This window comes from Puma concolor, chromosome B2, assembly GCF_028749965.1.
Source record: "Puma concolor isolate L17-30 chromosome B2, mPumCon1.1.hap2, whole genome shotgun sequence".
NCBI classification, from domain to species: domain Eukaryota; kingdom Metazoa; phylum Chordata; class Mammalia; order Carnivora; family Felidae; genus Puma; species Puma concolor.
This window is the reverse complement of record NC_141671.1, coordinates 30,819,039-30,837,259: the sequence shown is the minus strand read 5'-3', so window position 1 is coordinate 30,837,259 and position 18,221 is coordinate 30,819,039. Positions and strand designations below refer to the sequence as shown.

At 47.1% G+C, this 18,221-nt stretch overlaps 2 protein-coding genes and 1 long non-coding RNA gene across 3 annotated transcripts in view; 1 reads left to right on the top strand and 2 right to left on the bottom strand.

Moving 5' to 3' along the window:
* Positions 1 to 18,221, bottom strand: part of LOC112853700 (class I histocompatibility antigen, Gogo-B*0101 alpha chain-like) — a 215,150-nt gene that overhangs the window by 44,758 nt on the left and 152,171 nt on the right. The window lies entirely within an intron of this gene.
* On the bottom strand, positions 1,519 to 4,629 carry LOC147580842 (uncharacterized). Its single transcript, XR_015250742.1, has 3 exons — positions 4,443 to 4,629; positions 4,154 to 4,299; positions 1,519 to 3,810 (listed from the first exon to the last, which is right to left on the bottom strand). It is a non-coding gene; the product is annotated as an uncharacterized LOC147580842 (long non-coding RNA).
* LOC147580841 (class I histocompatibility antigen, Gogo-B*0101 alpha chain-like) lies at positions 7,519 to 10,939 on the top strand. Its single transcript, XM_086705861.1, has 8 exons — positions 7,519 to 7,669; positions 7,944 to 8,213; positions 8,416 to 8,691; positions 9,292 to 9,567; positions 9,684 to 9,791; positions 10,215 to 10,247; positions 10,384 to 10,431; positions 10,563 to 10,939. Exons 1-8 carry the CDS (start codon positions 7,597 to 7,599, stop codon positions 10,565 to 10,567), a joined length of 1,089 nt encoding a protein of 362 aa, XP_086561987.1. The 5' UTR covers positions 7,519 to 7,596; the 3' UTR covers positions 10,568 to 10,939.

Here is an 18,221-nt window from a genome sequence, read left to right as displayed (position 1 = left end):
TCCATTTGGGCACCTGCATCATCCATTTCCCCCTCTGCTGACTCAGCAGTTCCCCATACAAACATGCTGTCCTGACTCCTATGCAAAAACATGAAACACAACTAAATACATCCAAACAAAATCCGCCCCTAAAAATCCAACATGTTTACATGACTCCGCCAACTCCTGCCCCACCTCTATGGCCTCCGTGCAGAACTTTCCTCACTCCGTTTCTCACTCACCATGTTGTTTTTAGCAAATGATAGAGACACTCTATCTAATACTAATTCTAATACTAATTGTTTTAAAAATTCTAATATTCCTGCAGTACTTGAGGTCAAGTCAGATGTCCCCAATCTTCCATGCCCCCCCCATCCTGAATCTCAGAGATTCATAATCATACCATCTTCACCACTGCTAATGGCTCAATTGTTTGGCACAGTGGGGGATTTTCTGCGTCCAGTCCTCATTTACAACCAGGACCCTTACAAAAGCATCTATGGAAATTAACTGCTGCCCCCCACCCTTTCCATACCTGGAAGGGCACATAGTATAAAAACAGCTCCAGCAACATTTCTACTTTATCTTTCACGGTCAATAGTACCTGGTACATACGGGCTTGTGTCCGTTTGCCATGCATACTATTAAAGGGACAGAGAGTTTGGAATGTTTCTGAGGCCCTTATGATATGTGTTAACTGCGCATTATACAGTTGTCTTAACAATTCTATACCCTTTACTCCCTCATCCAAAGGCTTGTATTTACTGAGAGCACGCCCTGGCCTGTGGCTGCTGATTCGCATGTCTCCACCATGGCAACATTGTTCAGAAATGTATCTGATGGACCCCGCTCTATGAGTTCTTCACCGAAACCAAGGGTTTGCTGGAATGCTTGTTGCAGCTCTCATAGGCATTATTGCTGTGATTGCGGCCGCAGCTACTGCGGCTTCTCTTTGCACCAATCTGTGCAGACAGTACAATTTGTGCAACAATGGCAGGAGAAATTGCTCCAACATTGGAAGACACAACGGGATACTGACAGTGGACTGTCCAGTGAGATTGCAGGCCTACAACAGGCTGTGTGATGCTGCTGGGAGATCAATTACTGAACCTACAAAGACAAGTATCATCACTATGTGATTGGAACACTGCATCAATATGTGTAGTTGCATTACCATTTAATAACACTAAATTTCCATGGAATGATGTTAGAGACACTTGCTCGGACAATCTAACGTGTCTATGGACATTCAACATCTGCAAGCACAGATATATGAGACTTTCAAAACCAATCTGGACCTGTTATTCTGTTCTAAGGTCTTAGAAAGTATAACAGAGGGATGAGGAAAATTGAGCCCTGTAGAGCATGTTAAGAATTTTAGCTTCTCTACTGCTATTCTGTTTGTATTAATATGTGGTGTATTTATACTTGCATGTACAGTCTGTGCCAGAGACGACGAACTTGTCAACATATCGACCGACGACAGTTCGGGTTATGCCATGTCCTCCTACAGTCCATCGTATACAAAGAGAAAGGGGGAGATGCTGGAGAACAGGCTGGAAGCACCATAAGAATGTCCTGAAGGAAAGGGACAGAGCAGCAAGAAACTGAAAGAAGTTTCATTCCCAGGACAGAAAGCCACTGGGAGTTATGGTTCTCTCCAGAAGGACATCATCCGGGCACCACCCTGGGGATAAGAATGTTTTGTCTGGTGCCAGATGTACTCATGACCCAGTATGGAAAACACTGCAGGTACATGACCTGACAAGAGGCCAAATACTATGTTGTATGTGCTTGCTGTTGTCAACAAGTTGCAAAAATGAAAGAGGCTTGAGCCAGGGGACCGAGGCTTTGGCTCCTGGAGAGTCTTAGCCCCTGCTTTGCAATCCTCTCATCACCACACCTCTAGGACCAGTCTCTCTACATATTCCACACTTTCATTTTCTTTGTGTTTATTTATTACCAATATAGGTGTGTGACATTTCGTGTCTTCCTTTCCAAAGGGTTCTCTAATATTTCTAATAATCTTTTTTTTTCTTATTATTTGAGTGCAGCTTACACACTCTTCCATTCCTTTCAGGTTTACAACATACTGACTCGTCATATAATCCAATAATTGCACTCTTGGGTATTTACCCCCCAAAGTGAAAACACCAATTCTTTTATTTTTAAGGTTTATTTATTTTTATTGAGAGATGGAGAGAGAGTACAGAAGCAGGGGAGGGGCAGAGAGAGAGGGAAAGGGAGGGAGAGAGAGAGAATCCCTAGCGGACTCAGTACTGTCAGCCCAGCGCCTGATGTGGGGTCCACTCACAAACTCTGAGTGTACATGTCCACACTATGGAGCATTGTATAGACATTGAGATGCTATTTCCAAATCAGAAATGTGTTTTGTTTCACTGAGTTTTGAAACATTGAGAAGTAGGAGTCCAAGGAAGTGTTTCTACTTTTCGGTTTTCCCTGTATCACCATCACGGGACTGGAGGAGGTGCACAGGGACACAGACACCTCAGCAATGGCACGGGCTCCTGAGCTCTCCTCTCCTGCAATCACACCTCACCCCTGAGCCTGACCCCTGTGGAGTCCAGGGCTGCTCAGAAACTTCTTCCTCTCCCCACTGATGCCCAGGCTTCTGCTCAGACATCTCTACCTGGGTTACAGTCCAGACCCCACTCAGGCTTCTCAGTCAGTATCCACCCGAGAGCAGAGCAGTGGGGAATGTCCCCTTACCTTTCACCCCACGTGCGGCCACAGGACTATGGAGAGAAGACCCAGCTGCCTTTCTCCTCCTCAACCAGGCCCTCCCTAGGGTCTCCTTCAGGTCCAGCACCTGGACAGGGGCCCGGACACCAGGGGGCGCCCTCATCCCAGCTGATGTTCAGTGAGTGAGGTTCTTTTCAAAAGCCACAAGGATACAACCTGTGTTCCCACCACAGACAAATGGCTAAGGAATTGTGTGGTATATACACACACATATACACACACACACTAGAATATTATGCAGCCACAAAAAGGATGAGATCTTGCCACTTGTGACAACATGGATGGACAAACAGGGCAGTGTGTCTGCTAAGTGAACGAAATCAGACTGACAAAGACAAGTATGATCTCACTCATATATGGAACTTACAAAAGAAAGCAAATGAATAAATAGACAAGCAAACAGCAGAATCAGACCTATAAATACAGAGAACTCACGGATGACTGCCAGAGGGAAGGAGGTTGGGAGGATGGGCACAGTGGGTGAGGGGAGTGGGAGACACAGGCTCCAGGTATGGAAGGAACAGGTCAGAGGAACAAAAGGCACAGCACAGGGAATATCATGAGTGATACTGTAACATCACTGTCTGGGGACAGGTGGCAGCTACACTCTGGTGAGCACAGCATGGTGTAGACAGAGGGTGAAGGTCCCCTGGGTGGCAGTGGGTTCTCCGCTCATGGTCCCAGGGTCATGGGATCCAGCCCCACAGGAATCAGCCTGCTTGAGAATCTCTTATTCTCTCTCTCTCTCTCTCTCTCCTTCCCTCCCTCTTTGCCTCTCTTCCCTGCTCTGGCTGTCTCTCTCTCAACAACAGAGAATGTATTCAGAATTTGAGTCACTGTGTTGTGCACCTGCAACTAATGTAATCGTGTCTTTCAACTATATTCAAAGTTAAAATATTTTTAAAAAGAAATTATTAGGAAGTATAAATCGTAGGGGTGCCTGGGTAGGTAAGACGGTTGGGCATCTGACTCTTGATTTCAGCTCAGGTCATGTATGATCTCCTGGTTCCTGGGTGTGAGATATGCATCAGGCTCTGTGAATGGGTGCGTCCTCTCCCATGACTGCAACTGCAGAGAAAACATGCACAGTTACAATAAGGCATGGGAAGGCTAAGTGAGACTGGCAGAAACACAGACCCCTATACATGCAGGTGTTCATGTGGGGTGTGGGGTCAGAGGAGACACTGGGGTGCAAAAACAACTAATTGGATGAGAGATGAAAGGGACTGGACATAGAAATGAACAAAACATCCCAACATGGGATCAAGGTCAGGGTGCATAAACTTGTCAGGCATCCATTAGGCATCAGGCACCATTGCCTCCACTACATGGTTCAAGACAAAGTCTCTAAGGAACAAAGAGACTGTGAAGAGTTGGAGGAACTAATTTCATGAGATCCTCACTCACTCACTGGAGGAGGAAATGTCCATCTCCTCAGGCAGTTCAGTACCATCGACCTCAGTTTGACCCTGCACCTCACTGAGGATCTTGGCACTGTTTTCACTTGACACAAACGTGATGGACAATCCCCTCGGGCAACTGGCCTGCACAGGCCTCCTGGAAGGGGACAGAGGGTAGCACTGGAAGACCCCAAAGTAGGAAGACACCCAAAAGGAGGGACGAGGGTGTAATGTACGAAGACATAGGAAATCAGGGGCTGGGAGAGGACACTGGGAGGTCCGTGTGGGTGTGCAGCTTACCCGATGCAGGTAGGTGTGGGAATCGCCAGGCCGGTGGTAGTCGATGGCAGAGTTCACCTGCTTAATGTCCATGCCTTGGCCACATAGGTTGCTGGCCACAAGAATTCGATATTGAAGACCTTTAAACTACTGTGACCAAGAAAGCCTTTGTCATAAAGACAATCATAAAAATGTTCACAGTCCTTTATCTCAGGGATCTCATTCATTCCCAAGGATACAAGACATCTTTCCATCTCTCCCTCACCTCTCCTCCTGAAGGGTCTCACAGTGTATGGCAATGGCTGGCAAGTTCTGCTCCACCAGGAGCTGGGCCAGGGCAATGCAACACTGCACAGACTTCACAAAGATCTCGCCTTTATGTGGAGAGTAGGGGGATGTGGGCCCATGGGTGTGTGTATGGGGGGAGAATGACAATGTGCCAGAGTGGGAGATTTCTGGAAGTACACCCTCCACATGAAACCACTAAGTCCCTCTTATTCCCCACTACATGATTCCTTTTTTCCTCTAAGTATAATTACTCTTCCTTTCTCTCCTTTGCTTTGGATTTTCCTGAGCAAATCGGCCTCTGAGGAGATACAGAGAACAGTAACCAAATCTGGCAGACATGTTAGGAGACAGGAAGGAGGTACTCCATGACAAAGGGATAAGTATTGGAACTAGGGTCTGGAATGACCATGAACAATATTCCTGCTTATGAAGTATTAAACCTAAGACCTACCCTAATTCTGGGAGTAGTTTTAGTGTGAAAAAGTGCACAATCCATAATCTGAAAAAAAGCTTCTCCTCAGGGTGTGATACAAGAAGAAATAAACATATTTAAGAACCCTAACAGGGCCAATGTATATGGGAATATTTAAGGATTTAAAAGTCCTCCAGATTTTTTTTTTTCAACGTTTATTTATTTTTGGGACAGAGAGAGACAGAGCATGAACGGGGGAGGGGCAGAGAGAGAGGGAGACACAGAATCGGAAACAGGCTCCAGGCTCTGAGCCATCAGCCCAGAGCCTGACGCGGGGCTCGAACTCACGGACCGCGAGATCGTGACCTGGCTGAAGTCGGACGCTTAACTGACTGCGCCACCCAGGCGCCCCATAAAGTCCTCCAGATTTTTTAAAAAATTTATTTACTTATTTTAAGACACAGAGAGACAGAGTGAGTATGAGCAGGGGAGGGGCAGAGACAGAGACAGAGACAGAGAGATCAAGAGAGAGAATCTCAAGCAGGCTCCACACTGTCAGCACAGAGCCTGACACAGGCCTCCATCTCACAAACCATGAGATCAAGAGTCTGACCCTTAACCGACTGAGCCGCCCAGGCTCCCCAAAACACCAAGTCTTTAATTATTATTGATGGGTTGTAGCTATTTTAAAATATGCAATTGAAGACAGAAGAAACAGCAGCCCCCACAACAGGAACTGGTCTGACACTGACAGCTGGGCCTCAGTGTGGTCAGAAGCTGGCTGGTGCCACCACTGGGCCATATTATTCCTGCGGGACATGAGCCAGTCATCTCACAGAACATCAACTGCACACAAGTACACTCTGAAACCTGACATAACTTTGTCCAATTACAGACAAAAACAAGGCACCATATGACCCACCAAATACCAAACATCTCCCTGTGCTGGTTACTGAGCAATCGCTGCTTTTTACCATTACTTTGTTTATCTTAAGTTTTTATTTAAATTCCAGTTAGTTAACATGCAGTTTAATATTAGTTTCAAGAGTAGAATTGAGTGATTCATCGCTTACATACAACACCAAGTGCTCATCACAACAAGTGCCCTCCTTAGAATCCATCACCCATGAAGCCCATCCCATAAACCTGTGACCCACCCAGAAGTGACAGCTTCTAAGTACTAACCATCTTTTCTGTTGGGATTTGTGGTAATATTAAAACAAATGACGTTCTTTAAAATTTTTTTAACGTTTATTCATTTTTGAGAGAAAGAGAGAGACCGAGTGCAAGCAGGGGTAGGGCAGAGAATCAGGGAGACACAGAATCCTAGTCAGGCTCCAGATTCTGAGATGTTAGCACGGAGCCCCACGCGGGGCTTGAACTCATGGACCGTGAGATCATGACCTGAGCCCAAGCTGGATGCTTAACCAACTGAGCCACCCAGGTGCCCCAAAACAAATGACTTTTTGATAATTCGATTCCACTCTAATCAATCTTGGAAAACCTGTATTACTTAGCGAAACAACACACAACACGTTACTTAAAAACATTCATGCATTAGTACAAGATCCATTCCATGTGCAGATGGGCCTATGGATTTAATGTAACAGAAAAACACAGTCAATGATACTGTTTCAGGTCCAGTTTGCAAAGAACCTCAGAGAAAGTACACATTGTGTAGTTTTAATATAGTATCAAAGATGAATATCCATAATTATCTGAAACGGTTATAATACATACTATTCTATATTTGGTCAAGGATATAAATTTTTTCATATACTTCAGCCAAAACAACACAATAATGCAGAAGCAAATCTGAACATCCAGCGGTCTTCTAAGGAGACAGACAAGAAAGAGACTTGCAAAAATGTACAATGGAACAAAACCAGTATTCTCACTGCCCCTTTTATTTGGGAACATTGGTACTTTCCACACAAACAATATTTCTGTTTTCATGTGATTGTACATGAATTAATAAATATATGAACCTGTTTTAGTCCTACTGTGGTAAATAAGGATCGATAGAATCCACAGGCACACAATTCTCCCTGGGAGCCTCACTAATTTCTAAGACTGGAGAGATGTCCTGAGAACAAAATGCTGGAGAATCAGTGACTCACGCAGCTCCTGGTCCACGGCTCAGGGACACAGTGGGACAAAGAGCGCTCTGTGCAGTAGGTGAGGCGTCCAGGCCAAGTCCCAGGTCCCCAGGCCCGCCTCTCAGGGACTCTGGCCCCAGGGCGGCGTCGGGGGCGGGGAAGCCCAGTGTTGGGGAGCCCCCATCTGCCCTGGTTTCACTTCTCCCTGTCACAACCTGTGTCAGGTCCTTCTGCCTGGATACTGATGACGCGGCCTCGGTTCACACTCCTATTAGTGTCCGATTTCCGAAGAAGCCAATCAGCGGCACCGTGGTTCCGGGGTATAAAGTTTCCGCACCCGCCTCCTGAGACTCACATTTGTCCCCAGACCCCGAGGATGCGGTTCGCGATGTCCCGAACTCTGCTCCTGCTGCTGTCGGGGGCCCTGGCCGTGACCCAGACCTGGGCGGGTGAGTGCGGGGTCGGGAGGAAAGGGACTCTGCGGGGCAGGAGCGAGGAGACCGCCCGGCGGGGAAGCGGAACCCCCGGGGAGCCGACTGTCCACCGCCCGGACCCAGACCCCCACCCGGGCCTCGCCCCGGGCTCCCCTCCCCCGTCCCTCCCGGACTCCGTCCTGCTCTGCCCAACTCGGGTCCCCCTCCCCTCCCGGCCGCCTCCCCCTGGGACCCGGGCCCCGCGCGGGGAGGAGGGTCGGGCGGGGTCTCAGCCCCTCCGCGCCCGCAGGCACCCACTCCCTGAGGTATTTCTCCACCGCGGTGTCCCGGCCCGGCCTCGGGGAACCCCGCTTCATCTCCGTGGGCTACGTGGACGACACGCAGTTCGTGCGGTTCGACAGCGACGCCCCGAATCCCAGGGAAGAGCCGCGGGCGCCGTGGATGGAGCAGGTGGGACCCGAGTACTGGGACGAGCAGACGCGGATCGCGAAGAACAGCGCACAGATTTTCCGAGTGGACCTGAACACGTTGCTCCGCTACTACAACCAGAGCGAGTCCGGTGAGCGACGCGGGCCCGGGTCCAGGTCACGACCCCCATCCCCACGGACGGGCCGGGGTCGCCCCGAGTCTCCGGGTCAGAGCGCTGCCCCGAGGCCGCGACCCTCGTCCCACGACCCTGGAAGAGCCCGAGGGAGGTTTTAGGCGGGTTTACTTTCGGTTTCACCTTAATCACTGCTGCTCTGGGGGCGGGGCGGGGACAGGATCGCACAACATCCAGAGAATGTATGGCTGTGACGTGGGACCCGACGGCCGCCTCCTCCGCGGGTACAGGCAGGACTCCTATGACGGCAAGGATTACATCGCCCTGAACGAGGACCTGCGCTCCTGGACCGCGGCGGACACCGCGGCGCAGATCACCCGCCGCAAGTGGGAGGAGGCCGGTGTGGCGGAGCGCTACAGGAACTACCTGGAGGGCACGTGCGTGGAGTGGCTCGCCAAATACCTGGACATGGGGAAGGAGACGCTGCTGCGCGCAGGTACCGGGACCGCGGGGCCTCCCTAATCTCCCCTCCCCTGGGGCTGGCTGCCCATGAGGAAGGGAAAATGGACTCAGTGTCATGACTCCTCCCACGGGTGGGGAAGAGGGAGATCCGCCTCGGAGTTCATCTGCCTACTAGAGGCTGACTCACCTTGAGGGTGCTTTTTTCTAAAAGAGAGACAGGAATCCAGTCTCTCCCTGGGGTGCAGGTTGAGACATCCCTGAAATAACCCATCAGCAGTTCCCTCTGACCCTGGCAGCCACCTTGTGAACCCTGACCTTCCCTCTCAAGGCCTTGTTCTCCCTGAGAACATGTTTGGAGATCTGAGTCTGGGTTTTCTGAGTCATTCACCCTCCACCACACTCAGGACCACAGTGTGTTCCCCCTTAGACCAGCAGCTTCCTACCTGGGCTTCTCTCCCTGATTCCAGAACTTAACAAGAATCAGGAGATCCCAAAGGCTAGGCTGCTCTCTGGGTTTTGTGCTTCTTCCATCCAGACCAGTGGTCCTGTCCACCTCAGGATGGTCACATGGATGCAGTTTCAGTGGCCCATAAAGTTAAACCACAGTGTGGATTCTCTGTTTCTTCTTCCTCAGAATCTCCTGACACACATGTGACCCGCCACCCCATCTCTGACCGTGAGGTGACCCTGAGGTGCTGGGCCCTGGGCTTCTACCCTGCGGAGATCACCCTGACCTGGCAGCGTGATGGGCAGGACCACACCCAGGACACAGAGCTTGTGGAGTCCAGGCCTGCGGGAGATGGGACCTTCCAGAAGTGGGCGGCTGTGGTGGTGCCTTCTGGAGAGGAGCAGAGATACACGTGCCATGTGCAGCACGAGGGGCTGCCCGAGCCCATCACCCTGAGATGGGGTAAGGAGGGTTTGGGGTCGAGCCCCTGTCAGGGAACGCAGGGCCCTTCTGGAGAATTTCACAGAGTCATGACTGAAGCTGGATGTCTCCGCCCCTCACCTTCCTTCACTTTCCAGAGCCATCCTCTCAGCCCTCCATCCCTATCCTGGGCATCATTGCTGCTGTGGTTGTCCTTGTGGTCATTGTGGTGGTTGGAGCTGTGATCTGGAGGAAGAAGTTCTCAGGTAGGAACAGAATGGGGGGATCTGAGTTCACTTGTCCCGCTGGGGGGTTTCCTAGGTAGCACATTGTCCTGCCTGGTTCCTGGGTCCACACACATGTAGCTGCGCACTCTGGAGCCGTTACTAACATTCACTCTGTAGCAGAGAACTTGGAAAATGAAGGACAGATTTTCACTTGGTAGTTCTGCTGATGGGGACCTGATACCTAGCAGTGACAGGACAGAGAGGAAGGTCCCTGCTGAGGTCAGACCTCCAGCAAGTCAGGTGGTCCTGTGACCCCACACCTCTTTGTTCATGTGTCCCAATCCTGTCCTGGGTGTTCAGTCAGAACTCTGGAAACTTCATTGTGGACCAGAACTAGGAGGTTGCTCTAGGATCACATGGCCCACCTGTCCCAGGTGTCTAACATGCTATTTTCTTCCACAGGAGGAAAAGGACCAAGCTATTCTCACGCTGCACGTAAGTATGGAGGGGGTGATCCCTGAAACCTGGAATGGTGTAGACAGGACCCCATGGGTCACCCCCCTTCCCCCTTGGCTGCTCCTTTAGTCTCAACTCCTATGGCTCTGATCATGTCCTGTTTGTTCTACCCCAGGCGACGACAGTACCCAGGGCTCTGGTTCGTCTCTAATGGCTCCTCAAGGTAAGACTCTGGAGGGTGAAGTGGGGAGGAGTGGTGGCACTAGGGACACTCTGAGCATGTGGGGGCCTGTTGAGTGTGTGGCACTTATGTGACTGACCTAAATGTGTTCATGATGATTTTTTTTTTCACAGTTTGAGACCCGCTGCCTGTGGAGAACTGAGTGATGCAGGATCTGTTCACACTCCCACTTGGTGACATCGAGGTCCCCTGACTTCCTGCAGATGGTGTCAGATGTGTCTGTGTTCCTATTAGCATATTGTGAGGACGCAGGAGACTGGCCCCCAAACCCACCATGACCCCTCCCATACTGATTTGTGTTCCGTCTCCATCCCTGTCTTTCCTTCATGTTGGGCTGAGTACTGACGCCTTACTTCCCTACTGAAAATGAGAATCCTGATATGAATTTGTGTTTTGTAATTCTGGGTATGTGGGGATGATGAGGTAATAAAAGAGAAGATTTGTAAAATTGCAAGAGAAAATAAATGAAAGCCCTGAGAACCTCCCAGAACCTGCATATTTCCTGTGCCGTGTCTGTTGCAGGTGGGGACAGGAGAGGGCTGGAGGAGCCGAGCGGGGATGGGGCCTGGGTCCAGTCGGTGCTCAGTGCATCCTTGGTGTGTTGTGCTCCCTCCTCAGCTGGGTCATGTCTCTGCTCCTTGTCCTTGTCCCTTCTGTGGAACCTTGTCTCACCAGGACCTGAGATCATAGGAGCTTGGATGTCACCTGTCACCAGGAGCTTGTGCAGCAAGAGCTTCCTGTGACTGGGTCAGCCCAGGCTCCATCCAGGCTCATGACCTTAGCCACATCTTTTGGGTGGTTTTCTTTTCCTTGTTTCTGTGGAGCATCAGGCCTGTTCTTGCTCTTGTGTCCAAGTTCCTGTCTCATTCTCCCCGGGTGACCCCAATAGTTATGGCACCAGGAGTCCTTTGGGCTGTCGTTCCGCAGGCCTAGGTGGGCCCTGCACACAGGGGTCTCTGGGGTTTGGAGAGGTGAATTTTCAGATTCATCCAATCTTCCCCTTCCTCTCGAACTGTCTTCTGGATTATTCTTTAGATTCTGGAGGTAGGAGGAGTCTGAGAGTTTCTCATCGTTACTACGCTTCAGTTAGTTTCTACCTTCCCTGCCTCTCTATGCCCTCTCCCTGCCCTTAGTTCTAGTGATGCTGGTTCTGGCTCCCATCCACGTTCATGGATTTATAAAGCAGGGTCTAATGTAGAGTTCTATTTGGTTGGAGAAAGGGCCCGTAGAGGCTGAGTACAGTAATTCTGAAGACATGACTATAACTGTGTGTTGTGCTGTGCAGGGAAAATGCTGTAGGAGGGGGGAGCTGAACACAGAGGGTGGGGGGGGGAGCAGCCCTGGGGAAAAGTAGAGGCGGCACTGATGGTGAGATGGGGGCACTTTGTGTGGGAGCTGCCACGGACCGGCTGTGCCTGAGGCTCATCCAGAAGACAGAGGTCCTCTGCGCTGACCACTTGTTCCACTGATAATGTCGTGTGTCACGTGCAGGACCCGCTATTTTTTCATCTGGGACACCTCAGTAATTAAGAAGAGGCAAACATGCTGGTCTTGCAGAGAATATGTCCTAGGGGTGAGGGACAGACTCTACTTGATCTTGGAGCAATGTGGGGACTGAAGGCATTGACCCCATTGAGCAGTCAGAAATCCAAGTATAACTTTTGACTCCCCTGAAACTTAAATACTGCCACTAATAACGTACTGTTGATAAGAAGACTTACTGAAAACAGGAACAGTCATTGAACACATATTTTGTTGTTACATGGATATGTAACATGTATTCTTACAATAAATTAAGCTGGAGAAAATAGTAAGAAAACATAAGAGAAACTGCATTGACAGCACTTTATTGTAGAAAAGACCACATATCGGTGGATGTGCACAGTTCAAACCAGTGTTAATTCAGAGTCAACCGTATACTGTATAAATGTGGTAAATAAGGGAAGTGTTTAAATGGAAATTGGTAGGTGCTTTGAGGAAGGTGACCCAGAGAATTACCTGTGTGGGGACAGGGGAGGTGGCTACTTTACTACGGTGGTAAGTGTGAGCCTCACTGGGAAGCTGACCTCTGAGAGATGTGTGGGACACAAGGAATTGTTGAAGAGTATGTCTCAGGGAGTTCTTTCCAGGCAGGGGAGCCTCCAGGCACATGTACTAGGGCAGGAGCATGTCCTTGTTCAAGGAAGGGTGAGAGGCCACTGTGGCTGGAGCAGAGAGCATGTGAAATGCGGTCAGATGTCTAGGTCTAGGATTAGAAGGGTTTTGAGTTTTCTCTGAGTGACATGTGGAGTCACCAGATGGTTTAGATCAGATGGTTCACGTGGTACTACTTGTCTTAGCAGCATCTGTTTGCTGTTGTGCAGAATTGAGAGGTGAAGGGCAGGACACCAGTAGGGAGACTGTAGGGAGCCTGTGCCTTTTCCAGGAGGGGGAATGTTGGATTTATTTTGGGGTTTGAAGAGAGAAAATAAGATGGAGTGACTGTACTCTGGTTAGTGTCTGCGTGTGTGTGTGTGAGTGTATGTTCTGGATACATTTAAAGATGAACTTAGCAGCATGTCCTAATGTATTAATTCTGCATTGTGAGAAAGAGGAATCACGGACAGCATCCAATACTTCAGACTGCAGGAAGAAAGGGGGGTTGTCTTCCAATGAAACAGGGAAGATTTTGGAAGTAGGACATTTGGGGAAGCAGCATCACAGGCACCCCATTAGGAGTGTGGAAACTGAGATTATTAGAAATACAAGTGAGGTTGGCTGTTGGATACAGATCACAGGGTAGGAGAAATACCTGGGTTGGAAAAATAGATATGGATGTTGACATCATATACATGATGTTTAGAGCCTTTAGCATAGATGAGGTCACCAAGGGGATGATGGCCATAGAAGAAAAAGGAACAGGACCAAACCATGGACTCATCAGCACTAAGCAAGCTGATCAGAGCACACCCAGAGCACACTGCACAGTTATGGTTCTGCACCTAGAAGGCACACACTCCAGGGAGACCCAGCCTTCCGTGTGCACTGGAATTTCCTGGACTTAGGAAGAGGTAGACAGTCTGCAATAGAGCATGAGATTCTGGGTTTATAACAAGGTTGGTGCTGCTTCTGGTCTTCAGATCACACACTGAGAACCAAGCACATAAAGCACGATTCCCACATGGCTGTGCCTCACCCTCTTCTGTGGGGCTTATTAAGTAGTGATTCCTGGGTCCACGCCCAACACTCTAACATGGTAAGTGGGGAGAGGCCTGAGCATTTTGTAACAAACCTACAAGCAATCCTGGGGTTCCACCAGATAGAGTTGCAGTGAAGTCACTGATGAGAGCCCTCATTGTGGGAAGGGGTCTTACATCCACATTTAAAAGTTGTTTTTTCTAGGAAGAAAAATGCAAGGCCTGCTGGGAGATACATATTTTCTCTCCCAGGGGGCAGAGCCAAGTGGCAGATTGAGGATGTGGTTATCAGCTCAACATAAAATCTCTGAGATAAAAAGAGTGTAGATCTTAAATGTTTGCCCCACACAAAGGAAATGGTAACTATGTGACGAGGTGCAGGTCTAGGCTAATGCTATGGTTGTAAGCATTTTGCAGCATAGAAACGTATCAAGTCAAGAAACTGTACCCTTAAACTGACACAATGGTGTATGTCAGTTATATCTCAGTAAAACTGGTGAAAAAAAGTCTGAAATCATGCTCTCTGAAGCTATTCCCTACATCGACTTCTGCCTCTTTGTGATACATGTGCACAGTTACAGACTGGGATGAGAGAAAGAGAATGTGGGGCCTTGTTCTATTTCAAGTAAAGTCACAAACCAGGCTTGAGTCTACACAGACGGGAACAGAATCCACAATGGACCTGAGGGGGAGGCTCACATATAGCCAGGGCCCTGCTCCTGGGTATAGATGTCACCCGCACAACACAGTCCCCTGACATAGGACACTGGATCCGGAGGCTAGGACTGCTGTTGCTGCTGCCCCTTGCAACTAACTGCATGACACCACTGTCACTCAAACACCTGTGCCAAATGCCATGTAGTGCGGTCCCAGCCTATCTGCCCCATGCCTGAGAGAGATTCTGGCAGGTGGTCACGTGACTGTGAAGTTTCATGCCACGTCCAATGCAAGAGTGTTTGGCAAAGTGGGTTCTCGTCTCCATGGTCTCTGCCCTCCGTCAACATTTTTAAATGTGGAAGTTTTTCATATGGGAAGAGGATACTAGCTCTGGGCATGGAAGTTGGGGGCCAGGAATGGAAAAAGAATGACAAATTGCAACATTTGGAGCAGTGATTTGACACTACAACTTGATATGATACATTGTAGGCACTCAGGTCAGATTGGAGGAAGGAGTGACTAAATACAGCGTCTTTCAACTTTTCCCCTTGATAGTTGTTATGGGATCCAGCTTTTGTCTACTCCAGTTGTCCTCACAAGTAAGTGGAGTAGCACTGTCGGGTGATGAAGTGATTGTTCAAAATGTCTTCTCCAGCCTTTGTCTCCTCCTAGGATTAAGTTACCCAGATCTGTAACACTTCAGATGATCCTTATATATACACTGACACTTCATATTTCTTTGTACATACCCGTATTTCTGAGCAGAGTATCCAAAATTTACCAGGTTTTATGTGACCCTCACAAGAGTCTGCAAAATCATTCCAGGTTAGACATTGTGCTCCTCCACGTCTGGTCCACGAACAGCTAGTAATCAAACTGGTTTTAGCAGATCCAATGACGATATACAGGCTTATTTTTGTCTTGATTGCCAGTCTGAGACAAGATAAGGTCTCACTTTCATTTCTGTCTCTGTTTGTGGGCTGATGCACATTCACAGACCAGCGCTGGCTCACACAAGACACAGATCACCATTGGTTTAGGTAGACTTGTATTCTACCACTTCGTCTGGTGCTGGATAAATCGCAGAAATGAAACAATTGTGAATGGGGATCCTCTTCCAGTAACACAGTAGACTAAGTTTTAAGGCTGCCTCTTCCTATAAAAACAACTAATCATGATTTATACATACATGTATAAAATAATATGTATACAATATATATTATATATTGTATATATTTCACCCACAAGAAAAATCAGGAGAATAATAATCATTTAGGCCAAAATATAATAATGGGCAAAAAGCTAGGGATGATCGTTGCTCTGATACTCAAGGTGTATTTCAAATCTAGAAAATCTTAGCTTGACTTCTCAGGCTCATGAACTTACTAGACAAGAAATAATGTCCAGAGCTTATTCTATTTCATAAGAAACATCTCTCCCTGAAAATATGGGAGTTAAGATTCATAGATTCATATCCTCAGGAAAGGGTGACATGAATCACATCAACTCTATCTTCAAGAATAAGAAGAAATTATTCTAAGGAGGTTTGCTTGGAGCTAACACAAAGTGACCAAAATAGCTACTTCAAAGAATTTGCAATGACAGACTAACCCTTCTGTGATTTGTAATCCAAATTTGCTTTGCTATTTTGGGTGTCAAAGTACCTTCAAGTCATTAGTTTAGTTTATTATTGTCCTGGATTGATATTGACTCAAATTTATAAGAAAGAAACAAATTTCTCTAGAGAAATCTACATTTAGGGGCGCCTGGGTGGCGCAGTCGGTTAAGCGTCCGACTTCAGCCAGGTCACGATCTCGCGGTCCGTGAGTTCGAGCCCCGCGTCAGGCTCTGGGCTGATGGCTCAGAGCCTGGAGCCTGTTTCCGATTCTGTGTCTCCCTCTCTCTCTGCCCCTCCCCTGTTCATGCTCTGTCTCTCTCTGTCCCAAAAATAAACGTTGAAAAAAAAATTAAAAAAAAAAAAAAAGAGAAATCTACATTTAAGCTATGTGTCAAAAAATTTGCAGAAAGAATTGCACAAAGAAAAAGAGAAACTCGCAGCATGAAATGTAAAGTACAAACGGGAAAAAGACTGTGATTGAGTAGCTTTAGAAAGAATAGGTAGTAAAAAGAAGGTCATAAAACTTCAATATTGCACTCATAGGACATAAAATATAACATGACCAGGATATGATATAAATATATAAATATATGTTATTTGAATAAATATTAGTATATGACATAAAGAAAAAATGCTAGTAAAGATAAACAGCAACATTTTATAATGATAAAAGTATCAAACTATCAGAAGGATGAAACAATTCTGCATATATAGTCACCTAATAACTCGGTGCCAAATACATGAAAACAAAACAGACAGAACTTGAGAAACAGACAATACAACAGTAAGAGTCAGAAACTGCAATACATCACTTTCCATAATGAATAGAACATCTATGCAGAGATCAATAAACATAAAGAAGACTTGAGCCGTACTATAAACCAATAGTACAAATCTGACATTTACTGACCATTCCAGCCATCCACAGAATATAGATTCTTTCAAATGCACTTGGAGATTTCTTGAAGATAAATCATATATATTCCATTATACGTGTGTGTGTCTGCATGTTAATGTGTGTGTGTGTGTGTGTGTGTGTGTGTGCACGTGCGTGTATACCACCTCTTTTTTATCCATTCATCAGTAGATGGACATTTGGGCTCTCTTCATAGTTTAGCTCTTGTTGATAATGCTGCCATAAACGTTGGGGTGCATGTACCCCTACAAATATGTATTTTTGTACCTTTGCGTAAGTACCTGGTACTGCAATTGCTGGATCATGGGGTATTTGTATTATCAGTTTTCTGAGGAACCTCCATACTGTTCTCCAGAGTGGCTACAGCAGTTTACATTCCCACCAACACTGCAAGAGGGTTCCCCTTTCTCCACACACTTGACAACATCTGTTATTTCCTGTGCTGTTCATTTTAGACATACTGGCAGCAAAATGTGAGCACATTTTCTTCCATTTTTTTAAACATTTGTGTTTATTTATTTATTTATTTATTTTTAATATAATTTGTTGTCAATTTGGCTAACATACAGTGTATACTGTGTGCTCTTGGTTTTGGGGGTAGATTCCCACCGTTCATCACTTACATACATCACCCACTGCTCATCCCAACAAGTGCCCTCCTCAAAGCCCATCACCATTTCCCCCTCTTCCCTGCCCCCTATAAACCCGCAGTTTGTTCTCTGTATTTAAGAGTCACTTATGGTTTGCCTCCCTCCATCTCTATGACAATATTTTCCCCTTCCCTTCCCCCATGGTCTTCTGTTAAGTTTCTGAAGTTCCACATATCAGTGAAAACATATATCTGTCTCTCTCTGACTTATTTCACTTAGCATAATACCTTTCAGTTCCATCGACGTTGCTGCAGATGGCAGGATTTCATTCTTTCTCATGATGTTAGCATATTTTCACATGTCTGTTAGCCATCTGAATGTCTTCTTTAGAAAAGTGTTTTCTAAAGTCATGTCTTCTGCCCATTTATTAACTGGGTTATTTGGTTTTTGGGTGTGGAGTTTGCTAAGTTCTTTATAGATTTGGGAAACTAATCCTTTATCAGATATGTCGTTTGCAAATATTGTCTCCTATTCTGTAGATTGTCTTTTACTTTGGTTGGTTGTTTCCTTCCCTGTGCAGAAGGTTTTTATCTTGATGAACTCCCAGTAGTTCATGTTTGCTTTTGTTTCCCTTGCCTCCAGCAATTTGTACAGTAAGAAGCTGTTATGGATTTTGGTGGGTTCCTATCTCAAATTTAGGTCTTTCATCCATTTTGAATTTCCTGTTGTGTATGGTGTAAGAAAGTTGTCCCACTTAATTCTTCTTCCTGTTGCTGTTCAGTGTTCCCAACACCATTTGTTACAGAGACTTTTTT